Consider the following 13,007-nt stretch of genomic DNA (forward strand, 5'->3'; position numbering starts at 1 on the left):
GAGGTTACCCAGAGCGACGCTCTCCACCTTCGGACGCTGCGAGTATGGCAGGTTTCTGTACACCTGATCTATGATCTTCTCTTTCACCTGGACAGGACAGGTGGCTCGTTAGGTTAACTGAAAACAAAGCTCTTTCCTTCATTCAGGGAACTCGCTGACCTGAGTGATGGTATCACAGCTCAACACTTTCACCGGGGTCACGTCTGGCCCCTCGCCGTGCACCAACACCTGCAGGGTCTGACACCACAAACACAGTTACAGCGTGAAACGCCTGTAGACCGGCAGGATGGGGCCTGCACGTACCAGGACAGAGTACTCCACGTCGTCTCCCAGCAGGCCCGTGTCGTTCAGGGTGTACTTGGCTTTCTTCATCTTGGCATCCACTGGCCCCTTCTCCACCTGGTGCTTCAAGGCCTTGAAGAGCTTATATAAAGGTTCTCCTGCTGTGTCCTGGAACACATAGACGAGGGTTCTGCTTTGAAAAGCTTTTGTCTAATTTAATTCTTTTTTCTGTTTTTCTTATCCAAGGTAGTTTTCTCTGTCAACTGGACTGGGTTTCTTCTTTTTTTCTTACACTTCTTGTTTGTCTGGCCCAGAAAAAAGCAGGTAAAAACAGAATAAAATGAATGTTCTTACCCTGAGGAACTGATAGAGACAGATGGACATCCAGTTATAGAGCATCCTGTCCACCACTGTCTCCGACCTGCACATAGGACAGAGGTGATCCACATCTTCCACATCAGAAGGAAACCAGACCCCTACAAGTGTCTTCCTGAGTTTCACCTCCTCAGCATGAGTTTGGGGTTTTTGTTCTGCACGTGTTCGTCCATCAGCTCCAGCAGCAGCGTCCTCATGATGTCTGTGTAATATTCCAGCTTCCCGTGCAGCGCCACCGTTAGCAAGGAGGCGAAATAACCACGCGCTCGAGCGTTGAAGTCCGGACGGCTCTCCAGGGTGTGAATAAACTGAACACAAAACCGAACCAGAGAAGAAGAATGATTTGATCACTGTGGAATTCCTTCAATTTCAATTAAAAGACCTCATTTATAATTAAATTTATTTAAAAGAAGTGTCAAAAAACTCCAGACGTACATTAATGAGGAAGGTTTTACTGTTGAGCAGGTTGGAGAACTGGTTGAGAGCCTGAGCCACGATGGCCCTGCGGGCTTCTGGGATCTGTAGTTTTCTTGTGATCATGGCATCGTTTGCGCCATCTTTGGAAGGCAGGAAGAAGTTGCAGTCCGTGTAGGTTTTGTAGTCCAGGAAAGGCATCCGAGCCTCGCTCAGATCATTGGTGTGGTCCTCCATTTCAATCATCAGATCTGAGACAAACGCAGCAGATGAAGTCACCGCTCAAAACACGTCAATTTGGTGTTAACTTCAGAAACGAAAAACTTTACTTTTCTATCATTTGAAAAATGTCAATCACTTGAAGATGGCAACATTTTGGCCGTTAAGTTAATATCAAAATCAAAGTATTTTATATTTGTTAGCATATTATTAGCTTTCTGGCTACAGCTGAATGAGAGCTGACCGTAGATCCTCTTCACCATTCACGGTTGCCACTTTTTACCTGTGAACTCTTTTTTACAGCGGTCGCGAACGCTTTCCTCCAGGTTCTCCAGCTGATGCTTCACCTTCTCGTACTCTCGTTCTGCCTGCTGACTTTTCCTCCTGTCAGAGCACAAACGGCCATGTGAAAACACCCCTCTGGAAGCTCATGTATCGCTCCAGGTTCAGAGTTTCTGCTCAAACCTGTAGCAGTAGACGGACACGGCGATGAAGATTATCATGGGGATGATGACCGCCGGGATGATTATGGCCAGAGGAATGTCGTCTTTTCTAGCGTAGCAAACCGAACCCACCAACCACTCACCGTGACCAAACTTCACCTGGAGGGGGATGGAAGTGTGTGTTATTTACTGTATGTTCCAACTAGCTAAAACGCACCTGTAAACATAAAGCTTTTTGTGCTAACACACAGCGCTGCTAAGCTAATGGCGGCACAAAGTTTTTTTTTTTACCACAAGCTCCAGCATCTCATTGGTGGTGTCTCGGCGCGGGCGCTTGGATCTGGACTTGGGCTGGGGCGATGGAGCCTCCAGGATCAACTTATCCTCCTGAAGAGACACAAAAACGAGACTCGCTCAGCTCAGGACAGGAGGACAGGGACAGTCCGGCAGCAGAGGTGACCAATGTGAACACACCTGCAGGATGTTCACGTGACAGGTGGCGTCTCCAACAAACACCTGGGCCTCTTTGGCTGTCATGGCCTTGTCGAAACCTCGACCCTGAACAAAACCGGAGGGTCAGGGCGCTGAAGCAGCTTCACCGGACTGTGAGCGCGAGTGCGTGTCCTCACCGTGACAATGATGATGCTAGTCTCCGTGATGACGTTCTTCAGGAGCTCGTTGAAGGAGGGGTCAGGGTGATAGTCGAAGCTCTTCAGCTCCTCCACCACGTTGTCCAGCTGGAGAAACGTCCGCAGGGCCTTGCAGGAGCTGTTCACCGCTGGGGAGTCGAACTGCAGGACCGTGTCGTTCTTGCTCCTAGCCTCCTCAACAAACTGAAGGGGAAATAATAAAGAAGTTGAATAAAGGACAGGAAGCGTTGTGTCTCCCAGCCCTGCGTGACGGTATCCTCCCGACAAACCTCCGGTCCAACCCTCACCACGTCTGGAGAGGTGTCGTCTGAAAACTCATCGGTGGAGGGCAGCACCTTGATGGTGGCTCTCTGGATCAGGTCGAACCCGTTTCCTGTAACCACGATCTTGCGGCCGCCACTGCAGACACACGGAGAGGAAACCCAGTTACAGTTTCGGTGCTTTGCTCCGGCTCACTTCCAACAGAATCAAAAGCATCCTCACCACAGGAAGCTGGCCTTGGGGTTATAATCTGTGACCTTGGGGTTCTCCGAGTACTGGTACGCAGACAGGATGTCTTTGGTGGTGTTTTCACCGTATTTCACCGTCACCGTCATCAGGTCAGAGGGCAACTTCTGCCCACGGTACTTTCCAGTCTTACAGGTGATCAAAACTCCGAACGACAGCCTGAAGGAGAGAGAGAGAAGGTATGTCATCTGGCTGCAGCAGACAGGAGTTTAACAGGAAGTGGGCGGGGCTTACACTTCACAGGAAACTCCGCCCACAGTAACGGTGACGTCCTCCTTTGTTGCGGTGTCCAGGTCTTCTCCCGTGATGGTGATCACAGTTCCTCCAGCTGCTGGACCCTTTGCTGGGTGGACGGCCACTGGTTTGGGGTCCTGACAGGGATAATTAACGAGTCGTTAGTGACCTTGAAGGATGGATGAGGAGAGCATGGTGCTCCACGAAACATAGGAAATGATTACAATTATAGTATTAGCACATCCCAAACAGCCATTCCTATGTTAGAAGATGCTTTTTATTGTTTTTCAGGAAATTGGATTGTTCAACTTGTTTAAATCTCATTAGTGAGCAAAATACTGCCCCATCAGGAGGAGGCAGGAAATGACAGCTTTAAAGAAAAAAGGAGTCTTTGTTTCTTCTGTGGCACAACTGTGGATATTAAATATTAAACAATATTTACAGCGCAACAACAACACAGCGCGGAGTTGACCCACGAAGGCCACCATCAATATTCAGACCGACAAAAGCTAGTTTTAAAGACAACTTGGTCTCCCATCTCCTGCAATCTCATGTTGCTTTGAGAAGCAACAGATCTCCGGAAGGTGCACACAACCAGAAAACACACAAGATTTATCAGAAACATGAACAGAGTCAGTGGGAGGAGCTGTGCAATGAAGGGTCAGAAATTCTTCCTTCCAGCCATCTTGGTTTGACTGGTTTGTTTCAGTTTGGGGGAAGTTATATTAAACCTCTGAGAGCCCCCCAAAAAGTGTCTGAATCTCATTTCCATCAAATTTGCTTCTGGATGAGAAGTGCCTGGAGCTGAACGTGGCGCTGCGTATTTGTCTGCGAGTCATATCTTCACACTCGACTGTTTCTCCGGGGAGGTGATTTTCCAGCGCCACTGTGAGAAGAATTATTGTTGTTATTACTATTATCGTTTCAATGCTATAATAAGTATAGTAAGTAGATTTAGAATGTTTAATCAAAAGGAATGTATGAGTGTTTGAACCAAGTATTGAAGCTGTTATGTACCCAGCACTGGGAGGTACCATGTTCAAGGACACGAGGAAGTCGTAGAGATAGGAGGAGAAGGAATCATGAGGTCAGATTGATACAAATCTTGTGTGCACCAAATAAAAGAGGAGAGCGAGCAGCAGACTGACGGAGTTGAGAGAGGAAGCTTGAACTGCTCGTCAGCTCTCCCTTGCAAGGTCTCCTGTTGTTTGTGTGGTTGATCTGAGTCTAGTAAACGAACAGCGCGGGTGACCAAACATCACCCTCACAAAAATTGGTCCTTCGAGCCGGATCCCAAGACCTGGAGAGGAGCGCCGTGGGACGACCGAACGCCGAAGTCTGCGCAGCCGGAGTCAAAAAGACGTCCGAAGTGAAAGACCTTTCATCACGAGTTGACGGAAGGCCGGTCTTCGTCCCTCCCAGGGCGACCATCTCCAGTGACGGGAAGAAGGCACCAAAACAACTCAGAGAGAAACCATAGCGACAACGGAGTGAGTATAAGACACAAAAAGCGCTACACGGAATATACCGCAGTATTGCCTGCCTGGTCATCGGGAGAGAAGCAGAGGCAAGATACACCCGCCTCCTCGGAGGTAGAAGCTTGGTGTATACTCTCCTGATTAAAAAAGAGGGGTTATAAGGCCACGGCGGAGGGACTGAACTAGATATCCTGTAGGGATTGAGGGTTGTTCAGTCGGGAGATCAGGCGTCTCCACCCAAATACATAAAAACTGATAAATAAAGTGCAAACATGGGCAACCAACATTCCACAAAAGGTGCTGAATTCGAAAACCCAGCATCATGTAAACACATGGAAGACAAATATCCAGGTTCATGCTCATATGTTCAGCTGTGGATGACTAAGTTCGATTGGGATGGTAACTTAGACAGGCCAGGCAATATTACAAAATTAAAAGAAGTTACCATACTAACGGTACTGAAACACAGCAAGTCCTCATGTGCGTTAATGGCAAGAAATGGGGCACTGTTAGAGGAGATTGGGTCCCAGTGGATCCAGCCACTCAACAACCATGGCAGCCTGGCAGCCAAGAACTAAATGACAGACTCGACAGACTGTATGAGCGCATGCGAACTGTTTTTACTAGACGAGCTGACTACAGCGCCATTACGGCCACGAGACAAAAGACTGACGAAAGTTTTGAAGACTATAGCATGAGAATGAAAGATGTGTTCCGAAAAAATAGTGGAATTCCGTATGCGGAAGAACCAGAAGGTCCCTACCAACAGCAGTTAAAGCAAGCTATACATGGGGGATCAAAATCAGAGATAAAAACCTGGGTAGAGAGACAATTAGTTGATTTTGGAACTTGTAACCTAAACCGCTATGAACAACATGCTATGCATGCTGAAAGACAATGCCAAAAAAGTAAGAACCAATCAACAGGCATGTTTTTCAATGCCAATCCTTTCCCAAGCCGAGGCCGAGGGCGTGGGCGAGGCCGAGGCGGAAGGGGAGGAGGAGGCAATTCCCGTGAAAAAGATCAGTGTCATTATTGTAAAAATTATGGACACTGGGAACGTGATTGTAAAAAGAAACAACGTGACCAGAGATACAATAGAGGACCGCAGCAAGGTTCTAATCCACCTCAACAATGACTAGAACCGGAAAAAGATGTCACAAAAATTAAAACAAATCAGGGCACAAAATTTGACCAATTTGAAAAAGATGACCTAGAAGATGTTTTAGACTTAGAAACCATCTTCCTGTTTGCTGAAGGCAAACCAGAAATACAACTGACCGTGTTAGGCAATTCTTTAACATTCTTAGTAGACACGGGTGCAGGTAAATCAGTAATTAGAGATCCAATAGATCTAAAGCCAACTTCTACACAGATTTTTGTGAGATCAGCAAATGGTCTCGTAACTAAAGAAAGAATGTCAGTTCCTGTAGATGTTTGTGACCCTGTGAGTGGAATCACACTTAAAGCTCCTTTTGTGATCTCCACCACATGTCCCGTAAATCTATTAGGAAGAGATCTTATCTCTCAGCTTCAGTTGATGATTCGTACCACAGCCGAAGGGATGTGGTCTGTAGATAGAATGGTTAATCTGTGGGTAAGAGAAGGAGAGATGTGCAGTAAATTTTGGTCACTTGACATTCCTGAAAAGCAGCCCCCTCCATTCTCTGAGCCAATCACTATGGTATATGGTAAAGCTCTGTCATACTTACAGCCTGAAGCCCAGCTCCACAATCAAACTGACCTGCATGTAACCATGCACGTGGAGCGCATAGGTGGATTCTGTAAATCAGACTCACACGGCACATCAAGCTATGCAGAGCAGTTTACTAAACTCAAAGATCCACAAATGATTGTATTTATGCACCTATATGTGTGTGGTCAGACAGCTGTCTGCACGGCAGGAAGCCTTTCCGCCGAAGCAGCAGCGCTATTCAAAGTGTCAGGTTCTGTACCACATGTTTCTATTGCTAAACCACTTAAGAAAAGATGGCAAGACTTGGGATGTGACGTAAAACACTGGAGCAGCCTGCCCTATAGGCCTAAGGGTGAGGTTGATTTTAATGATCAGTTCCAGGTGTGGCGCATTCCCCTTAAAACATGGTTGCTGACACATCCAGCAACGCACCTCACAGACCAGAGTTCATGAGAAGAAGACATCTTCCTCACGCAGGAGGAAGAGGAGAAGCTGAAAGAGCTTCCCCCTGAATTATGGTCGGAAGGACCTGCAGATGTAGGTCTTATAAAAGGATCAGAACCTGTAAAAATAATCCCTAAATCAGATTATAGACCATTTCAGAGGCAATATCTCCTTAAGACTGATGCACAGGAGGGTATTGTTCTGATATTTAACTCACTGCTTAAAGCAGGAGTCATCAGAGAGTGTCCTGAGTCTCCTGTAAATACACCCCTATTTCCAGTAAGGAAGTCACCACCATCTACCGGCTGGCGGTTGGTGCAAGACCTGCAAGCTGTAAACGCTGCAGTGGTCCCTAGGTCTCCTTTAGTCGCAGATCCATACACTCTGCTGAATGACTTAAACCCTGAACATCAGTGGTACACGGTGATCGATGTATCCAATGCATTTTTCTCTGTACCAGTACATCCAGACAGCCAGTTTTGGTTTGCATTTACGTTTCAAGGACGAAGGTACACCTGGACAAGGTTACCTCAGGGCTACTGTGAGAGTCCCACAATCTTCTCTCAGGTAATGATGTCATCATTAGCTAAGTTTAAACCTCCGTGTGGAAGTCAAATCCTCGTCTACGTGGATGACATCCTCATGGCGTCAAAAACAGAGGCAGATTGTTGGTCAGACACGCTAGCATTGCTACACTGGCTAGCCGCTCAAGGCCATAAATTAAGCAAAAGCAAACTGCAACTGGTGAAGCAGGAAGTGGTTTATCTGGGCCATGTTTTGACACATAATGGTAAAGCTATTCTCGAGTCGAGGAAAACAGCAGTACTTGATGCTCCGAAACCAAAAACAAAGAAGCAGATGATGTCAATCTTAGGACTTGTGAATTTTTGCAGATCATGGATCTTAGATTATGCGAAAATAACTGCCCCTTTACAAGCATTGATGTATGATAATCCCTTAGCAATGACTGATGTGTTAACATGGACCCCTGAAGCTGAAGAAGCATTTACACACACAAAGCAGGCCCTTGTAGGTGCTGGAGTGTTAAAGCTGCCAGACTATCAGAAGCCTTTTGAGCAGGTCGTGGATTGCAAAGGTAATTTTATGACTTCAGTTCTATTGCAGAAGCACGGAGATAAGAGGCAGCCAGTGGCCTACTACTCCCACAAGCTAGATTCCGTAGTTTGTGCACTCCCACCATGCGTTAAAGCAGTGGTGGCAGCATCTGAGGCAGTAAAAGCCTCCGCAGGAGTGGTGCTATATCATGAGCTAACTTTGCTAGTTCCACATGCAGTGTCAATACTGCTGCTACAAAGTAAGATAGCGTTCCTGTCGCCCGCACGTCATCTTTCCTGCATGGCAGTGTTGCTGTCTCAGCCGAATCTGACGATTCGTCGCTGCACGACCTTAAACCCAGCAACGCTGCTACCCACCGCAGAAGAGGGACACCAGCACAACTGCCTGGATGAGGTCTCCACCAAGGTCCTGCCGCGACCAGATCTCAGTGATGTCGCGTTGACTACAGGACAGACACTCTTTGTGGATGGATCATCGAGAAAGGATGACTGGACGCACTAGAACTGCCTATGCAGTAGTTACAGCAACTGAGGTGGTGGAGGCGAAATCACTTCCCTCCTCCTATTCTGCTCAAGCTGCAGAACTTGTCGCACTCACACGTGCCTGTGAACTAAGCATGTTACCATTTATACAGATAGTCAATATGCTTTTTCCACGCTGTTTGTGTTTGCTCAACAATGGAATTTAAGAAGGATGAAAACGTCGACCGGCAAACCGGTCATGCATGCAGAACTGTTAAAAAAGTGATTGGCAGCAGTACAGCAGCCACGTAAAATAGCTGTATGTAAATGCACTGCACACACTAACAACACAGACGCAGTCTCACAAGGCAATGCCTTTGCTGACAGAGCCGCAAAGGCTGCAGCAAATAACAACACACTTCTTGATAATGGTGAGGAAGAATCATTTAACTTAGAACCTGCAGATAATGATATTCTGAAAGAAATGCAACAAAGTGCTCCAGGAAAAGAAAAGGCCATGTGGAAGAAGCGAGGAGCCAAACTGGATGATAAAGGACTGTTAACCATAGGAAACAAGCCAATCCTTCCCCGGAATATGCATAAATGGGCAGCATTAGTGAGCCATGGGCCATGCCATGTCTCAACAGGAGGGATGGTACAGATGGTTAATGAACATTATTACACTATAGGATTTCATACCTACTAATTTTTGTTCACAATGTGCTATTTGTGTAAAACACAGCCCACAGGGAGCCCTTAAGGCCCCTGCAGGCACTACACCATTACCAAATCATCCATTTCACACAGTTTTTCTAGATTTTATTCAGCTAACACCATGTGAAGGTAAACAATGTTGTCTAGTAGTGTTAGATGGATTTACTAGGTGGGTGGAAATTTTCCCCACAGCAAAAGCAGATGCACTGACAGTGGCAAAAGTCCTATGTAGAGAGATCATTCCCAGGTTTGGCATTCCGAAGGTCATCTAGAGCGACAATGGAAGCCATTTTGTAAATGAGATAGTGAAAACTGTAGGAGTAACTTTGGACATTGATTTGAAGAATCACTGCGCATACCACCCTCAGAGTGCAGGGTTGGTTGAAAGAGTCAACGGTACTATTAAGAACAGACTGAAGAAATGTATGGACGAGACAGGAAAGAACTGGATGTTTTGTCTCGACCTGGTGAAATTATGGATGCACACAAGAAAACAGGCATCACACCTTTTGAAGCATTATATGGGCGGCCTTATTGCCTACCATACTTTGCAACAACAAATGAGCTAAAACATGTTGAGGAAACAATAGCAGATTATCTGAAAAAAGTGTTACTTAACCGATGTGTGAATGCTGTAAATGTTCTGCCTAGTCCTGTGTCTTCCACAGATTCCACCCCCCAGGAACCCATTCAACCGGGCGACTACGTGTGGGTGAAGAAGTTTGTGCGGAAGAGGTGGAACACGCCTAGATGGGAAGGTCCTTATCAACTACAGCTGACCACAAAGACTGCAGTTCGAGTGGACGGGAAACTGTCGTGGATACACCTTTCCCATTGTAAGAAACAGGAAATTCTTCCAGGTGAAGGCGAGGGAGCAGTGGCGGACTCTCCGTAAACGGCTGACGGCCTGTATAGGTCCAGCAACGGCTGAACCCCGTCGGAACCTGTGAAGAGGATCTAAAAGGAAATGAAGTTGTTCTTCCTAATTGTGGTGAGTGCTGTGACGGCAGGACTCGTGAGTTTTGGTCTTTGGAATTTCCGACAGGAGGGAGGTAATCAGGGACAGAAAGATGCTCTGAGACAGGATGAGAGCTACGCGCGCGCTAAACGCACCGTAGTTAGCCACTTAGAACATTCATGGTTAGAACAAAATCCAGAGTCCTCACACACTTACAGTTTGAATACATGGTGGTGCTATGCTAATTTCACAGCTCGGACGCAGAATCATTCTCGTTGTTATGTTTGTTCTATGCTACCAGTTTCTGTGCATACACCGCGAGTAACTGCTGAACCAATGACAGGGAGTGAAGGACAGTGCTTTGTCCATATTGGGCTAAGCCGTGACACGAACTTCACACTCAAGTTGTTGGATGGAACGTGGTTCGCTCGCAGCAACTGCACCCAAGAGCCACTACGGACAATGGCAGGGAAAGCCAATAGATTCAGATTCCCTGTGCTAGGTGCGATAAATCACACATACTGTTATGCAAACCACACGAGTCAGTGTGGGGCACAGATGTACCACAAGAGTTTAAGCATTGGTCAACCGGAGATAAAGTGACCTTGACTCTCTTTCCGTGGATAGGAGTAGGAAAGAACATATTGAGATTGGAAACAGTTGATTATAGGTTGAAAGTATTTACTAATTTGACAAAAGTTGAGCTCACAGGAGTCAAGGAAGAAATGACAGCGCTAAGACTGATGACCATGCAGAATAGGATGGCCTTAGATCTCATAACGGCCCCCCAGGGAGGAGTGTGTGCAATGGTAGGAGATTACTGTTGTACGTTCATCCCAGAGAATGATGCGGACGGTCACCTGATAGATAGCGCATTAAGAAATTTAACTAAACTACAGAGAGCTATGATTGATGATGGTAGTCCTCCACCAGATTGGCTTACAGGGATGTTGTCAAGGTGGAGGGAACTGTTGTTCAAGATAGGAATGATGATAGGGATAGTGCTGCTAGTATTAGCCATACTAGCTTGCTGTGTAGTACCTCTTGTTCGGGGTTGCATTGGCCGGCTCGTGGGATCAGCTGTTACTAGTACTTTGCTGCAGGTGGAAGAACGATCTCTACTGGACAACGATGAAGAGGAATCAGAAGAAGAATGGACAAATGTGATGCAAGATGTAAATGAAATGTTTGAGATGTCTTAAGCTGTACCCATGTTGAACTCTGAGTGTAAGAAATGTGTTTCTAGGAAAATGACGTAATGCATTTAAATTTCATGAAATGAAATGATGTCATACTGACAATGAGAATCTAGACGCATTTAACGATAAACAGGAGGGAAATGTGAGAAGAATTATTGTTGTTATTACTATTATCGTTTCAATGCTATAATAAGTATAGTAAGTAGATTTAGAATGTTTAATCAAAAGGAATGTATGAGTGTTTGAACCAAGTATTGAAGCTGTTATGTACCCAGCACTGGGAGGTACCATGTTCAAGGACACCGGGAAGTCGTAGAGATAGGAGGAGAAGGAATCATGAGGTCAGATTGATACAAATCTTGTGTGCACCAAATAAAAGAGGAGAGCGAGCAGCAGACGGACGGAGTTGAGAGAGGAAGCTTGAACTGCTCGTCAGCTCTCCCTTGCAAGGCCTCCTGTTGTTTGTGTGGTTGATCTGAGTCTGGTGAACGAACAGCGCGGGTGACCAAACATCACCCTCACACCACACATGGAGACGACAGCATGCTTTCCCTTATAAACATACAAATCTGTCTGGAATTTGAAGTTAATTTGTTGCACAGGTGCACTCAGAACCAAATACAACTGTCTTCTTCGCACGTGAAAAAAACACATTTACTTCTTGTCTAACTTAGCACTCTTTAGCTAGGTAGCTTTCGCCATGATGAAGAGTAACAGAGGAATAAAAGCTTCAAAAAAGAGCAAATTGTGATTCTTTAAAGTCGATTTGATTACTTTCGCTAAAAAGATTAGCTTGCAGTCATGAACCAACCAATTGGTCAACCAACTGGCTAGCTGCATCCAGGAGCTGTTAACTTTAAGGTTAGCATGATTTGAATGAGTGTAAAATCGTTACTGTGAACCCACCCGATAAGTGAAGATGACCTGGGACCTCCCGTGTCTGCCTCCTTCCACTTCCACCTCCACAACTCCAGCGTGGGTCGGTTCAAACGGCAAATCTGAGGGCGGTACTCGTTTGGCCGGGCCAATCTCACACACCACGCTGTAGAGGAGCGATTGTCAACCTCCAGACCTTCATCGATCCACATCTCTAACACGTAGACCAGATTACCTGGTGGAGACGGAGTATCTGTCCTCCTGGTGGGCACAGTCCACTCCTGCCACTGTGATCTTCTTGATGTCTTCCTTCTTTATTCCCATGTTGGACCCTTTGATGGTCACCGAAATTCGACCGTTGAGAGGACCGAAGCGAGGGATGATCTGCAGGAGAAAAGAAATAAAACACACGTTGATTTCAAGGAACAACGTGAAAATTTCAGTCAGGAAAAGTGGGTGTGGCCCATTGTTGACTCACATCTGTGATCTCCGGTTTGGGGCACTGCGCCGGCGCCGACAACCGGCAGAGCTCTTGATACACACACATGTGCGTGGCTGTGCACCACACACACTGGTAGGTGGCATCGGCATGACGACACAGACTGCAGTCTTCTCTTCCCACTGAGCAGTTATACAACCCAACTGGAGGAGGAGGAAGAGGAGAAGGGAGGCAGAAATACACTTTATTTACTGCATTCTGTGTGTATGTGTGTGTGTATTTGTGTTACACCAACCTCTCAATGTGCTATCAATCTTTCTGTCAGTGTCTTTCTCTTTGATATGGAACGATATATTCACCTCCTGTTGTTTATCATAGGCAAACTACACACACACACACACACACACACACACACACGTACAGTAAACATCCAATTTGTTCAAAAAGTTTGAGTAATTTCATTTTAGTCAAGCTGTTGCTCTGTCGGCCGTTAGGGGGCGCCATACAACAGCTCAACAACACTTTCCTGCTCAGCACTAAC

General features: G+C 46.2%; 1 protein-coding gene across 8 annotated transcripts in view; it reads right to left on the reverse strand.

Annotated features, from left to right (window-relative positions):
• Positions 1 to 13,007, reverse strand: part of plxnb2a.1 (plexin b2a, tandem duplicate 1) — a 79,300-nt gene that overhangs the window by 3,226 nt on the left and 63,067 nt on the right. For 7 of the 8 annotated variants that reach the window (XM_029825854.1, XM_029825852.1, XM_029825849.1 and 4 more), the window contains 18 exons: positions 12,762 to 12,849; positions 12,506 to 12,669; positions 12,263 to 12,411; positions 12,058 to 12,193; positions 3,125 to 3,261; positions 2,867 to 3,049; positions 2,653 to 2,782; positions 2,363 to 2,566; positions 2,208 to 2,291; positions 2,025 to 2,120; positions 1,756 to 1,892; positions 1,574 to 1,674; positions 1,093 to 1,322; positions 784 to 965; positions 637 to 703; positions 304 to 450; positions 160 to 237; positions 9 to 87 (listed from right to left, as the gene is read on the reverse strand). In XM_029825854.1, coding sequence (XP_029681714.1) covers positions 9 to 87; positions 160 to 237; positions 304 to 450; positions 637 to 703; positions 784 to 965; positions 1,093 to 1,322; positions 1,574 to 1,674; positions 1,756 to 1,892; positions 2,025 to 2,120; positions 2,208 to 2,291; positions 2,363 to 2,566; positions 2,653 to 2,782; positions 2,867 to 3,049; positions 3,125 to 3,261; positions 12,058 to 12,193; positions 12,263 to 12,411; positions 12,506 to 12,669; positions 12,762 to 12,849 — 2,392 coding nt within the window. The remainder of the gene's footprint in view (positions 1 to 8; positions 88 to 159; positions 238 to 303; positions 451 to 636; positions 704 to 783; positions 966 to 1,092; positions 1,323 to 1,573; positions 1,675 to 1,755; positions 1,893 to 2,024; positions 2,121 to 2,207; positions 2,292 to 2,362; positions 2,567 to 2,652; positions 2,783 to 2,866; positions 3,050 to 3,124; positions 3,262 to 12,057; positions 12,194 to 12,262; positions 12,412 to 12,505; positions 12,670 to 12,761; positions 12,850 to 13,007) is intronic. The other variant, XM_029825855.1, reaches the window with a different exon arrangement.

Source organism: Takifugu rubripes, chromosome 18 (genome assembly GCF_901000725.2).
Source record: "Takifugu rubripes chromosome 18, fTakRub1.2, whole genome shotgun sequence".
Taxonomy (NCBI): domain Eukaryota; kingdom Metazoa; phylum Chordata; class Actinopteri; order Tetraodontiformes; family Tetraodontidae; genus Takifugu; species Takifugu rubripes.